Source organism: Schistocerca piceifrons, chromosome 1, assembly GCF_021461385.2.
Source record: "Schistocerca piceifrons isolate TAMUIC-IGC-003096 chromosome 1, iqSchPice1.1, whole genome shotgun sequence".
NCBI classification, from domain to species: Eukaryota; Metazoa; Arthropoda; class Insecta; order Orthoptera; family Acrididae; genus Schistocerca; species Schistocerca piceifrons.
The window spans coordinates 291,552,205-291,568,012 of NC_060138.1; the positions used below are offsets into that span (position 1 = coordinate 291,552,205).

General features: G+C 41.5%; 1 protein-coding gene across 1 annotated transcript in view; it reads right to left on the reverse strand.

Annotated features, from left to right (window-relative positions):
- Window positions 1–15,808, reverse strand: part of LOC124801802 — a 102,406-nt gene that overhangs the window by 33,134 nt on the left and 53,464 nt on the right. The window contains exon 6 of the mRNA XM_047263101.1: window positions 12,911–13,073. Within this exon, the coding sequence (XP_047119057.1) occupies window positions 12,911–13,073 (163 nt within the window). The remainder of the gene's footprint in view (window positions 1–12,910; window positions 13,074–15,808) is intronic.

Below are 15,808 nucleotides of genomic sequence, written 5' to 3' on the forward strand. Positions count from 1 at the left end.
AGTATTTTGAATTGTCTTCTTACAACTGTTGAATGTATTGATACCAAGCGTGAATTTTGTCCTATCCTGAAATCTACAGTAAATATGAGGAATATGAGTAATGTGCAAATTTTTTTTTTTTTTTAGAGCGCATGAAGGTACACGGTTCTGTGTTGTCCTGTTCAAGTCCTGTGCTACCATGTATGAAACCATCTATAAGAAATTCACTACTGTTACAAAAAGTATTTTGGGGTCATTAATTATTAATTAGCATTAACACAAGCCAGCTGACATAACAGTAGCCCACTCGTACCTTTAATGTTTGCTTGGGAATGAAGAGGATATGTCGTCCGACCCTTCCAGGAAATCGATCACTCGAAATTTAAATAATGGACCTCTTTGAGAATCACATAACCTCTCTTGTAGCGTCTGACACTGGAATTTGTTGAGCATATCTGTAGTATTCGCACGGACTAAACGATGTTGTGATGAATCGTGTCGAAGAAGCGCCTAGTAAGCCACTTACTGCGTAGATGAGTTGTGTTTCTTTAAGGTTCTTCCAACGAATCTCATTGTGGCATCTGATTGTCCTACTGTTGGTTTTGTATAGTCATTCCACTTAAGGTCGCTCTGGAGAATTACTCCTTATAGCATTTTGCTATCAACAGTACAGTTGTGCAGTAGTGGATTTCTTTTCGTATGTATGTGGAACGCGTTACATTAAGTTACATTCAAGTCAACTAACTGCCAGAGCCCTGCAAACCGATACTCTGTTGTAACGTTGTCTTCTGACTGTTTTGATGCGGCCCGCCACGAATTCCTCTACTGTGCTAACCTCTTCATCTCAGAGTAGCCCTTGCAACCTACGTCCTCAATTATTTGCTGGATGTATTCCCATCTCTGATTTCCTCTACAGTTTTTGCCCTCTACCGCTCCCTCTGGTACCATGTAAGTCATTTGCTCATGTCTTAACAGAAGTCCTATCATCCTGTCCCTTCGCCTTATCAGTGTTTTCCACATATTCGTTGTAGCCCACAGTCCATGTTTCACTAACGTACAATGCTGTACTCCAGACATAAATTCTCAGAAATAATATTTCTCTTTTTCCAACAAACAGCTCAGATCATACATACAATACCAGGAACAAAAATGATCTGCACAAGGACTTAAAAGCACCTACTTTAGTTCAAAAAGGGGTCCACTACTCAGGAACACTCATCTTCACTAATTTGCCAGCAAACATAAAAAATTTCGTTACAAATAAAGATCAGTTTAAAAGGAGCCTGAAAGTCTTACTAGTGGCCAACTCCTTCTACTCCATTGATGAATTTTGTAATAGAAACAAATGGTGTATTGTATATATTCATAGTATTAGTATTGTTATTTCAGCTTAAAAAAAATATATGTTCCACATCCACGAGGATCTCCTCAGCACGGATCTATGGAACGAAAAATTATTCTAATCTAATCTCTAGAAACTCCTTTCTCAGATTAAAGCCGATGTTTGATATTAGTAGAATTCTCTTGGCCAGGAATGCACTTTTTGCCATTGTTGCCGCGCGGGATGGATGTGTGTGTTTGTCCTTAGGATAATTTAGTTTAAGTAGTGTGTAAGCTTAGGGACTGATGACCTTAGCAGTTAAGACCTATAAGATTTCACACACATTTTGCCATTGCTAGTTTGCTTTTGATGTCCACCTTGCTCCGTTCATAATTGGTTATTTTACTGCCTAGGTAGCAGAATTCCTAAACTTCATCTACTTCGTGACCATCGACCCTGACATCAAGTTTCTCGCTGTTCTCATTTCTATTACTTCTCATTACCTTCGTCTTTCTTCGATTTACTCTCAGACCATATTCTGTATTGTATTGTGGTGAACTGGGGAGCTAGAAATAAAGGAGGGGCTTCGTCCCCGCCGTAGCCCGCAGTGGTACACAACACCACAACAAGCTACAGCAGTCCACTCACCCCACCGCCGCCCCACACCGAACCCAGGGTTATTGCGCAGTTCGGCCCCCAGTGGACCCCCACAGGTACGTCACACACCAGACGAGTGTAACCCCAATGTTTGCGTGGTAGAGTAATTATGGTGTACGCGTACGTGGAGACAGCGTTTGGCCATCAATCGCTGACATACGACTAGTGTAGCTGGGGCGGAATAAGACGAACCAGCCCGCATTCGCCGAGGTAGATGGAAAAAGCCATCCACATGCTGGACGGCACACCGGACCTCTACACTAATCCTCAGGGCTGATACGTGCCGGTACCGTCTCGTCTTCCCGCGTGGAAAGCAGTGCGTTAGACCGCACGGCTCACCGGGCGGGCATCCATATTCTGTACTCATTAGACTGTTCATTCCGTTCGGCAGATCATATAATTCTTTTTCACTTTCACTCAGGAAGGCAATGTCATCAGCGAATCGTATCACTGATGTTCTTTCACCTTGAGTTTCAATTCCACTACTGAACCTTTCTTTTATTTCAATCATTACTTCCTCGATGTACAGAATGTAGTAGTGGTGAAAGGCTCCATCCTTGTCTTACACCCTTTTTAATACGAGCACTCCGTTCTTGGTCGTCCACTCTTATTATTTCCTCTTGGCTGTTGTACATATCGTATATGACACGTCTCTCCCTATAGCTCACCCCTACTTTTATCAGAATTTTGAACATCTTGCACAATTTTGTATTGCCGAACGCTTTATCCAGGTCGACAAGCCCTATGTAAGTGTCTTGATTTTTATTTAATCTTGCTTCCATTACTAACCGCAACTTCAGAATTGCCTTTCTGGACCCTTTACTTTGCCTAAAGCCAAACTGATCGTCATCTAGCGCAACCTCAATTTTCTTTTCCATTCTTCTATACATTATTCTTGTAAGCGACCAGGATGCATGAGCTCTTAAGCTGATTGTGCGGTAATTCTAGCACTTGTCAGCTCTTGCCGTCTTCGAAATTGCGTGGATGATGCTTTTCCGAAAGTCAGATTGTATGTCGCCAGACTCATATATTCTATACACCAACGTGAATAGTTGTTTTGTTGCCACGTCCCCCAATGATTTTAGAAATTCTGGTGGAATGTTATATATCCGTTCTGCCATATTTGATCTGAATTCCTCCTAAGCTCTTTTAAATTCTGATATTAATACTGGATCCCCTGTCTCTTCTAAATCGACTCTTGTTCCTTCTTCTGTCACATCAGAAAAATCTTCCCCCTCAAAGAGGCTTTCAATGTATTCTATCCACCTATCCGCTCTCTCCTCTGCATTTAACAGTGGTATTCCCATTGCACTCTTAATGTTATCATCCTTGCTTTTAATGTCACCGAAGATTGTTTTGACTTCTGGTACACTGAGTCTGTCCTACCGACAATCATTTCTTTTTCCATGTCTTCACCTTTTTCCTGCAACCATTTCGTCTCAGCTTCCCTGCACTTCCTGTTTATTTAATTCCTCAGCGACGTGTATTTTTTATTGCTTAGTTTCCCGGAACATTTTTGTACTTCCTCTTTCATCGATCACTTCAAGTATTTCTTCTGTTACCCGTGGTTTCTTTGCCGTTACCATCTTTGTACCTATGTTTTAATTCCCAACTTCTGTGATGGCCCTTTTTAGAGATGTCCATTCCTCTTCAACTGTACTCCCTACTGAGATATTCCATATTGCTGTATCAACAGCCTTAGAGAACTTCAACCGTATCTCGTCGTTCCTTAGTACTTCCGTATCCCACTTCTTTGCGTATTGATTCTTCCTGACTAATGTCTTGAACTTCAACCTACTCTTCATCACTACTATATTGTCGTTTGAGTCTGTCTGTTCCTGTGTAAGCCTTACAATCCAGTAGCTGATTTCGGAACCTCCGTCTGACTATGATGAAATCTAACTGAAATATTCCCGTATCTCCCAGCCTTTTCCAAGTATACGTCCTTCCGTTGTGATTCTTGAACAGAGTATTCGCTATTACCAGCTGAAACTTGTTACAGAACTCATTTAGTCTTTCTCCTCTCTCATTTCTTGTCCAAAGCCCATATTCTCCTGTAACCTTTTCTTCTACTCCTTTCCCTACAACTGCATTCCAGTCTCCCATGACTATTAGATTTTCATCTCCCTTTATATACTGTATAACCCTTTCAAAACACTCATCCACTTTCTCTATCTCTTCATCTTCAGTTTGCGACAATGGCATGTATACCTGAACTATCGTTGTCGGTGTTGTGTAGCTGTAAGTTCTGATAAGAACACCCCTATCACTAAACTGTTCACAGTAACACACATCTGTTTTAAATTTAAGAATATTGACATTAACAAATTTTGCTTAGAGCAGCACTTAGAAGCATGTGCAACAGAGATAGTATTTTATAATAGGTCCTTTATAACAGTAGCCATATACAGAGCACCTTCAGGAAATTTCAACCTGTTTATAAAGGGTCTTGAAGATTTATTATCTGATCTAAAATTAAAAAACAAAGAACTAGTGGTTGCTGGTGATTTTAATATAGATGTCCCGAAAAACACTGTCAGTGCACAGTTACTGAAATCAGTTACATTGTCATTCAATTTAATTTCTACTGTAAATTTCCCAGCTAGGGTATACAAATGTTCTAAGACAGCCATTGATAATATATTTATAGACAATTCTAGGTAACTAAGCCACATTACAAAACCAGTAGTAAATGGGCTAACTGACCGTAACATGCAACATTAAATTTTGAAAATTGTCAGGGTAAAACATCTATCCGAACTGTGTACAGGTGGCTGATAAAACAGTCAAAAACTGAGAAATTTAGGAGATTGCACAAAGAAATTAATTGGATGGATGTTTACAGCATCCAAGACACAAATGGAAATTACAAAACATTCATTAACAAAGTTAGCACCTTATTTGAAAATTGTTTTCCCCTGAAGGTAACTCAAATTAAGCAGAGGTCTAATAAGAAACCATGGATCACACAAGGGATAAAGATATCATGTGAGACAAAAAGGAAACTCTATCTGACACATAGGAACACCTTTGATACTAGCGTTATAGCTCATTACAATAATTACTGCAAAATATTGAAGAAGGTTATCCAGAAATGTAAACACTTGCATTATGAGAAGAAGATAAATACATCCAGCAATAAAATAAAAACAATATGGGATATAGTTAAGTCAGAGACAGGTAGGACCAGAAATAAGGAGGAACAAATAGCTCTAAAAATAAATGAAACCCTGGTAACAAACGCATGTTGTGTTGCAAACCACTTAAACAAGTATTTTGTCTCTGTTACTGATAGCATGGGGTTGTCAGGTTCAGTAAATAATGTAATGGAATATCTGAGACCAGTGCACACAAGCAACCTCAGTAAAATGGAATTGACACTTATTTCACCCAAAGAAATAGAATCCATCATAAAGTCCTTGAAATCAAAGCATTCTAATGGTTATGATAACATATCAACAAAGTTAATAATAGAGTGTTCATGTGAGCTTACTCATATCTTGTGTAATCAATCACTTGTCACTGGAACATTCAAGGACTGGCTTGAATATGATGAAGTTATACCTCTCCACAAGAAAGGGGACAGAGAAATTCCTTCAAATTACCGACCGCTCTCATTTTTGCCGGCTATTTCAAAAATCTTTGAAAAGTTTATGTTCAAGTGTCTACTTAAGCAACTTAATGCAAATAACCTACTGGCAAAGTCACAGTTTTGGTTTCTTAAGGGTTCTGAAACTGAGAAAGCTATTTACACTTACAACGAAAACGTCCATAACTCATTGGACAACAAATTAGAGGCAACTGGCATATTCTGTGAGCTGTCAAAGGCATTTGACTGTGTGAATCACAGCATTCTTTTAAGTAAATTAAAATATTATGGCATCACTAGTAGCGCTGCAAAGTGGTTTCAGTCATATCTTACAAATAGAAAACAAAGGGTGTCATTACATAAGACTTCAGCAGTAGGCAATCAGACATCATCTGACTGGGAAGAAATTACATGTGGTGTTCCCCAAGGTTCCGTACTAGGTCCACTACTCTTTCTTGTGTATATTAATGGCCTGTCATCTGTTACATTACGAGATGCCAAATTTGTCTTATTTGCAGATGATACAAACATTGCAATAAATAGTAAGTCAAATATAAATTTAGAAAGGGTAGCTAATCAAATTTTTACTGACATTAATAAATGGTTCATAGCCAATTCACTGTCATTAAACTTTGAAAAGACCCACTAAATACAGTTCAGAACTTCCAAGACATTTCCTTATGGTGTGTCTATAAAACATGATGACATGCAAATAGGAGACGTTGAGAGTGTAAAATTCTTGGGATTACAACTTGATAATAAACTCAGTTGGGAGCAACATACTAACAAACTGCTAAAGTGCATAAACAACTCTGTGTTCGCAATGCGAATGATGTCAGACATAGGAGATATAAATATAAAAAAACTGGCATATTTTGCTTATTTTCACTCCATTATATCATATGGTATCATATTTTGGGGTAACTCCACAAACAGAGAAAAAATTTTTAGAGTACAGAAGCGTTTAATAAATGGGTAGTGTAAATCCTAGAACATCGTGTCGAAACCTATTCAAAGAATTGGGCATATTAACCACAGCTTCTCGGAAAATTTATTCCTTAATGAAGTTTGTTCTAAATAATACATCTCTTTTTCCAACTAACTGCTTAGTACACAGTACCAATACTAGGAATAAGAACAATGTACATAAAGATTTAAAATCACTTACTCTTGCTCAGAAAGGAGTCCAGTATTCAGCAATGCACATTTTCAACAGGTTACCAGCAACCATTAAGAGTTTAGTTTCAGACAAGGGACAATCTAAACATAATTTAAAAGAATTTTTGGTGGCTAACTTCTATTCCATCCATGAGTTTCTCAGCAAGTGCAGTAGACCATTTTAATGAAAATTTATTATACTTTAATTTTTGACAATACTTGGTTGTAACAGCCCAGTAACTACCAACAGTGTGAATGATGGATGTATGGAAAGCAGATGTAAGTCTTAAGTCTATAAATAGTGGAAGTTTAATTTTAAATCTTGCACATAACCTGACTGTTCTTAACTGAATACCACTGAAATGAATAATTTACCTTAATTTTTGACAATACTTGGTTGTAATAGCCAAGAAACTAGCAAATGTCTGAATGATGGATTTAATGAAAGCAGATGTAAGTATTAAACCTGTAAATACTAGAAGTTTAAAGTTACTTCATGTACATAATTTTACTGTTTATTGACTAAGGATCATTAAAATTAATGAAACTCAAGTTATTCTATTTACATTTTTGTAATGTGTGTGTTACTGTGAACAGTTCAGTGACCGAGTTGTTCTAATTAGAATCGACAGCAGACCAACACCGACAACGACAGGTATACATGCCGACGTCGCAAGCTGAAGATGAACGGATAGAGAAAGTGTATGAGGATATTGAAAGGGTAATGCAGTATGTAAAGGGGGACGAAAATCTAATAGTCATGGGCGACTGGAATGCAGTTGTAGGGGAAGGAGTAGAAGAAAAGGTTACAGGAGAATATGGGCTTGGGACTAGGAATGAAAGAGGAGAAAGACTAATTGAGTTCTGTAACACGTTTCAGCTAGTAATAGCTAATACCCTGTTCAAGAATCACAAGAGAAGAAGGTATACTTGGAAAAGGCCGGGAGATACGGGAAGATTTCAATTAGATTACATCATGGTCAGACAGAGATTCCGAAATCAGATACTGGATTGTAAGGCGTACGCAGGAGCAGATATAGACTCAGATCACAATATAGTAGTGATGAAGAGTAGGCTGAAGTTCAAGACATTAGTCATGAAGAATGAATACGCAAAGAAGTGGGATACGGAAGTACTAAGGAATGACGAGATACGTTTGAAGTTCTCTAACGCTATAGATACAGCAATAAGGAATAGCGCAGTAGGCAGTACAGCTGAAGAGGAATGGACATCTCTAAAAAGGGCCATCACAGAAGTTGGGAAGGAAAACCTGGGTACAAAGAAGGTAGCTGCGAAGAAACCATGGGTAACAGAAGAAATACTTCAGTTGATTGATGAAAGGAGGAAGTACAAACATGTTCCGGGAAAATCAGGAATACAGAAATACAAGTCGCTGAGGAATGAAATAAATAGTAAGTGCAGGGAAACTAAGATGAAATGGCTGCAGAAAAAATGTGAAGACATCGAAAAAGATATGATTGTCGGAAGGACAGACTCAGCATACAGGAAAGTCAAAACAACCTTTGGTGACATTAAAAGGGATAGACAACATTCCATCAGAATTTCTAAAATCATTGGGGGAAGTGGCAACAAAACGACTATTCACGTTGGTGTGTAGAATGTATGAGTCTGGCGATATACCATGTGACTTTCGGAAAAGCATCATCCACACAATTCCGAAGACGGCATGAGCTGACAAGTGCGAGAATTATCGCACAATCAGCTTAACAGCTCATGCATCGAAGCTGCTTACAAGAATAATATACAGTAGAATGGTAAAGAAAATTGAGAATACGCTAGGTGACGATTAGTTTGGCTTTAGGAGAAGTAAAGGGACGAGAGAGGCAATTCTGACGGTACGGCTAATAATGGAAGCAAGGCTAAAGAAAAATCAAGACACTTTCATAGGATTTGTCGACCTGGAAAAAGCGTTCGACAATATAAAATGGTGCAAGCTGTTCGAGATTCTGAAAAAAGTAGGGGTAAGCTATAGGGAGAGACGGGTCATATACAATATGTACAACAACCAAGAGGGAATAATAAGAGTGGACGATCAAGAACGAAATGCTCGTATTAAGAAGGGTGTAAGACAAGGCTGTAGCCTTTCGCCCCTAACGGGTGTCACCTCAAGGGCGTAAGAATCTGCTTCTTCCCTTCTCTTATCAGAACCTAAGGGTGCATATATTGATCAAAGGCATTCCACATATGGTAACGGCCATACCCCGGGCAGAAGGCAAATATTCCACTTCGTTTGCACACATCCCTTCCTTGAACAGTATCGCAGTGCCAACGCCTCTCTCGTCACACAGGAAGCAGTAAACATTGTAACTGTGAGGGGAGGAAGCACCCGAACTTCCTGTAACAGCGCTATGTCTAAGTCTGCAGCCCTTATCATGGCACTGAGCATCTTGATCTTTACAGGAGTCCCAATGATATTGATGTTAATAGACCCTATCCGATAAGATTGTTGCTTGGTTGTCAGCGGAGATGGGGCACCTTCCAGGCTGCTTTCTTTCTACAGTCCCCCGCCGTCCCCTCAGTTGGTCTGCCGTTACTCCATGCTCTCTTCGGATCACACATCTCCATCTGTTCCTCACGGGGGTGGGTCTTGTGACCAGTTCCCAAGCGTCCCATCGTTGTCGTGCCTTTTAGGCACCGTAGCCTTCCCAGTATCCTGTTGCTGTCGATCAGACTCCTCTGCTGTTCCTGGAGCATCGTCATGGGAAGGTCGTGTTATCGTCCCGCTGGCCAAGCCTACATCCACCCTAGGAAGTTCTTCTGTATCCGTGGTCGTCTGCTCTCTAACCGAAAACACCTCAGCATTGTCTGGTGGACCTGGTTGGTCGTTCTCCACCGTAAGGCGGCAATTATTCCGGCGTTTTGGTGATCGCTGTTTCCGTTGCTGAGCTTCGGAATCAGAGGTCAGCATGCCCGATAGCGGTACCGAAGAAAGGGCGTCCTGTGACTGTTGCAGGTTGACCAGCGCAACGTCTTCCTTCTGGGGTTCGCCACGATGTTCCTCTGACTATACGTTCCGGTACGTTTCTGTAGCGCGGCCTAAGTCAACATGTAGTGCCTCAACATAGATTACAGGGTGCACAATCGGATGTCGTGTGAGTGCTGGATCGTACCGTGGCAGCTGTAACAACATTCGTTGGATACACTCAGAACGTACGTGTCCTCTCTTCCCACACCCAGAGCACGTTCTTGGTTGTCCGTCGTTGATGACAATCACTTCTCAACCAGGTATGACGAAACATGTTTTCGTAGTTCCTTCCGTATTTGAGGACGGGATACATTTTGTAACGTGCTCATTTTCCAGCTACATGATATAGAGCCGTTCTGTAAGGATGCAAGGCGTCTGTCACCATTTCTTCTGGCACTTCGAAAGCACAGCCGGCGCTCCAACATTCCTGTCCGAATGACAGAAACGAAGTCCAAGTCAGTGTCGGAGCATTAGTTCGTCACATGTCGCTTCACTGACGACCTTGACATAGACCGCGGTGCTGACTATAGGTAACCGTAAACCAACCAGAAAGTCAGGTTCGATTTTTGTCTCGTCCCGTAAATAACGTTCTATCTCCTAAGTCTTCGGTCGAGCATATTGGTCAACAAACCTAAATTTCATTGTCCATCTGCGGAACGACAAGACAATGATTAGTTTTATGTATTACCGCAGCACACCGCTACACACTTAACGTAAACATCTCTCGCGTACACGTGCTGCAAGGACGTAAATACCGTCAGAACCGCTGCGCCGCTGAAGGCTGAGAGCGACCCAAGCACGACTCAAGACCCGTCCTTACAGCCTGGAAACATCTCCCAGACTGTGTCTTAGCCATGTCTCCACAATATCCTTTTTTCCAGAAGTGCTAGTCTTGCAAGGCTCGCTTCTGTGATGTTTGGGAGGTACTAGCGGAAGTAAGGTTGTGAGGACAGATGGTGAGTCGGGCTTGGGTAGCTCGGATGGTTGAGCACCTGTCCGCGAATGGCAAAGGTTCGAGTCTCGGTCCGTCACACAGTTTTAGTCTGCCAGGAAGTTTCACCATAACATCTATTTCGATAGCCGGTGATTTGGGCAGCAGGTCTTACATTTCTGACATGATTAGGCTGGTGGCTGTGGCGTACCTTCAGGGTCTTTGTGGCGTCAACTTTCAAAAATAGATGTAAGACTGCGTGCTGTCCATCTTGCCACAACCTAGCTCGATACCTGTGGTGTTCAACTGTTCCCCTATAGCAAGTTATTCAGATCTCTCACGGACTGAAAACATCTGGTCGTTCATTGCCAAGAGACTGGCGCGAAAGCACTGGACAGAAATTCCGACTAATGAACTTTGTCTAAGAGTTGAAGGAGCTTGGAACAGGGTGGCACCCCAACTCATTTCGTCTCGACGCGCAGCCTGTTTAGAGCCGTTGTTGCTGTCAGACTGGCAGCTCGGTGTGCGCCTTCAAATCAGCGACAAATTTAATGAAGCATACTTACTACTATTTTGAATATACACAATGTGTAAAACTGCAATCGGTATGCTTCCTGGTATTACAGTTTTAATGACATGGCGTCTATTTTATTCAATGTGCACCCCTGTGAGCATACACATATAGGGTGATACAGAAAGGTACGGCCAAACTTTCAGGAAACATTCCTCACACACAAATAAAGAAAAGATGTTATGTGGACACGTGTCCGGAAACGCTTAATTTCCATGTGAGAGCTCATTTTAGTTTCGTCAGTATGTACTGTACTTCCTCGATTCACCGCCAGTTGGCCCAATTGAAGGAAGGTAATGTTGACTTCGGTGCTTGTATTGACATGAGACTCATTGCTCTACAGTACTAGCCTCAAGCACATCAGCACGTAGCATCAAAAGGTTAGTGTACATCACGAACGTGGTTTTGCAGTCAGTGCAATGTTTACAAATGCGGAGTTGGCAGATGTCCATTTGATGTATGAATTAGCACGGGGCAATAGCCGTGGCGCGATACGTTTGTATCGAGACAGATTTCCAGAACGAAGGTGTCTCGACAGGACGACGTTCGAAGCAACTGATCGGCGTTCTAGGGAGCACGGAACATTCCAGCCTATGACTCGCGACTGGGGAAGACCTAGAACGACGAGGACACCTGCAATGGACGAGGCAATTCTTCGTGCAGTTGACGATAACCCTAATGTCAGCGTCAGAGAAGTTGTTGCTGTACAAGGTAACGTTGACCACGTCACTGTATGGAGAGTGCTACGGGAGAACCAGTTGTTTCCGTACCATGTACAGCGTGTGCAGACACTATCAGCAGCTGATTGGTCTCCACGGGTACACTTCTGCGAATGGTTCTTGCAACAATGTGTCAATCCTCATTTCAGTGCAAATGTTCTCTTTACGGATGAAGCTTCATTCCAACGTGATCAAATTGTAAATTTTCACAATCAACATGTGTGGGCTGACGAGAATCCGCACGCAATTGTGCAATCACATCATCAACACAGATTTTCTGTGAACGTTTGGGCACGCATTGTTGGTGATGTCTTGATTAGGCCCCATGTTCTTCCACCTACGCTCAATGGAGCACTTTATCATGATTTCATACACGATACTCTACCTGTGCTGCTAGAACATGTGCCTTTACAAGTACGACACAACATGTGGTTCGTGCACGATGGAGCTCCTGCTCATTTCAGTCGAAGTGTTCGTACGCTTCTCAACAACAGATTCGGTGACCGATGGATTGGTAGAGGTGGACCAATTCCATGGCCTCCACGCTCTCCTGATCTCAACCTTCTTGACTTTCATTTATGGGGGCATTTGAAATGCAACCCCGGTACCAAATGTAGAGACTCTTCGTGTTCGTATTGTGGACGGCTGTGATACAATACGCCATTCTCCAAGGCTGCATCAGCGCTTCAGGGATTCCATGCGACGGAGGTTGGATGCATGTATCCTCGCTAACGGAGGACATTTTGAACATTTCCTGTAACTAAGTGTTTGAAGTCACGCTGGTACTTTCTGTTGCTGCGTGTTTCCATTCCACGATTAATGTGATTTGAAGAGAAGTAATAAGAATGAGCTCTAACATGGAAAGTAAGCGTTTACGGACACGTGTCCACATAACACATTTTTTTTCTTTGTGCGTGAGGAATGTGCGTGAGGAATGAAAGTTTGACCGTACCTTTTCGTAATACCCTGTATATTGCAGCACGTAGTAGCGCGGCTTACCTATCTCGGGGACGCCGAAGACGAGGAACGCGTGAGCGGCAAAAAGGTGGCTGACGCCGCCCTCCGCCACCTTCAGCCCGATGCTAATGGGCACCAGGAAGACGGTCAGCAGCCCGACCAGGCCGCGCGCCACCACCCACGCCCACACCACTCGCGGCGCCTCCTGCACATCACACACAGCCTGCCGTCAAGTTATCAGATGACTCTCCACATTTTCACGCAACGTTACGACAGGTGCAGGAATTTCAGATACGATCATTGTAAACGAGGTGCCAGACGAAGGTACAGCTTATCATCGACGTTATTTAGTGTATACACTGACGACGTCTTCAGAAGATGGAAACATAGGGTTATAGACACAATGATAGGGAACCATAAGCATCTAAATTTTTGCAGACAATCAGTTTGTTGTACTTGACGATGAAAAGAAATTGTAACGTGTACCTTGTAATGGTACTTGAATTACGCAACCATTACGGCACCTCACCTGAACCTCTCGATACCAGCTATATTCTACTGTGTTTCTGCAAAGTAGTTGACATATTTCTGAGACAGCATTCAGATTTGATTTCATTTGTGATACATCGATATGTTTATACTGCAATGACATTATTCTTATGTCTTTTCTTTCTGATGTGTCGACAGAAGTGCCGACACAGTGTGGTTTGAGGGGACCGCAATGCACGCTATAAGCTCACGAAGGATGGCGTGAAGTCTGAAACAGGATACGTAATGAATGCTATAAAGAAAAGTACGTAGCTGCTGGAATACTTAACTTTAATCCATCCTTGTTGTACATCGCTATTGACGATACAATTGAGACTCTGTAGATTCAGGCAATAAACTACTAATGGCGCCTTGCTAGGTCGTAGCCATTGACTTAGCTGAAGGCTATTCTAACTATCTGCTCTGCAAATGAGCGAGGCTTAGTCAGTGTGCATCGCTAGCTACGTCGTCCGTACAACTGGGGCGAGTGCTAGCCCGTCTCTCGAGACCTGCCGTGTGGTGGCGCTCGGTCTGCGATCACTAACAGTGGCGACACGCGGGTCCGACATGTACTAATGGACCGCGGCCGATTTAAAGCTACCACCTAGCAAGTGTGGTGTCTGGCGGTGACACCACACTTTCTTTTGTCAAAAATGGCTCTGAGCACTATGGGACTTAGCTACTGAGGTCATCAGTCCCCTAGAACTTAGAACTACTTAAACCTAAGTAAACTAAGGGCATCACACACATCCATGCCCGAGGGAGGATTCGAACCTGCGACCGTAGCGGTCACGCGGTTCCGAACTGACGCGCTTAGAACCGCACCGCCACACCGGCCGGCTTTCTTTTGTCGCTATGATCTTTGACGTACTTGTAACTCCGATTTTTGGGCGCGTAAGCGATTATTAGTTAGTTGTTGAGTTGTTAGAGAGTCGGACCTTGAGAAAGTCAAGTGTTGGATGTCATGTTGGAAAGACGCATAACGTAGTCCGCTTATAAAATATGAACTTTAATAGTGACTATGAGAGAGATATTTTCAAGTATGTTTTATATTGTGAAGTGATATTTTGTGTTTACATGATATTGCAATAAAAGCAATTAAAAGGAAGTGTAACTTAAATTAGGAGTGCTGATTATTTTTTTTACATCACCATTGTCCAGTAAAAGTGTAAGCTTCAAGAATGGTTTGTGAAGCGCATCTACAAAACTTTTGGATATAGCAGAATAAAACCTAGGCCTCTTTTCATCCGAGCTTGGAATCGTAACCACCCAGATTTTCAACGATTGAGCCATGATTTTACGACGAGACCAGCGTGGGAAACACAAAAAGATGAGTGCCTAGTTTATTTATTATTACATGAAATGACTTTATTAACTGTGCTCTAATGACACCTAAATGCTGACCTTTGTTGTGGTAGGGTTGTTAGAAAGTGGTTGAAACCAATGACACCAAAAATTGTTATCAAAAACAGAACAAAAGAACAAGTTAAGTGTTTTAATTATTTTTGAAAACAAATAATTTACCACTATATTAGAAATATCGGACAAGTTCCATCAGTTTCAGCGATTATGTATGACGATATTAATAGAATCTTGAAGGGAGAAGTTAGAGAGGAAATAAGTAGCAGATGAATTCATTGGGCTACTTACCATAATTATGAAGTTTAACTACTTTAAATTTAATGGGGATGGTCTCATGGGGATGAATTCATTGGGCTACTTACCATAATTATGAAGTTTAACTACTTTAAATTTAATGGGGATGGTCTCAGTATGGGGAGCTCAATATCGGGAATGCTTGCAGACATCTTTATTAATTATCTAGAAAACAGATTCTTCTCTGCAAATCCTTGGTTAGCGGACAAAATTGTGTCATCAACACCATAGTAGCCAAAATTAACAATTTGCATCAAACCATTAAATGTACCTGTGAGACTGAAATAAGTAAATCTATTATTTTTCTAGATCTATCAATTCGAAATGAAAATGGCAGGCACACATTTGGTATATTTCGTAATTAGACTTGTACCGATGGGATTGTGGATTTTACTTCAGACCACCCAGTTCAACATAAAAAGGCGTTTCCCAATTTTGCTTTCAATTGGCTGTTTAAAATTCCGCTGTCAAAAGACGAATACGATGAGGAAATGGCAACAATAAGGCACATTGCAACAGTAAATACCTATCCACATGACTTTGCAGGTACTATACAGGGTGTTACAAAAAGGTACGGCCAAGCTTTCAGGAAACATTCCTCACACACAAAGAAAGAAAATATGTTATGTGGACATGTGTCCGGAAACGCTTACTTTCCATGTTAGAGCTCATTTTATTACTTCTCTTCAAATCACATTAATCATGGAATGGAAACACACAGCAACAGAACGTACCAACACTTTGTTACAGGAAATG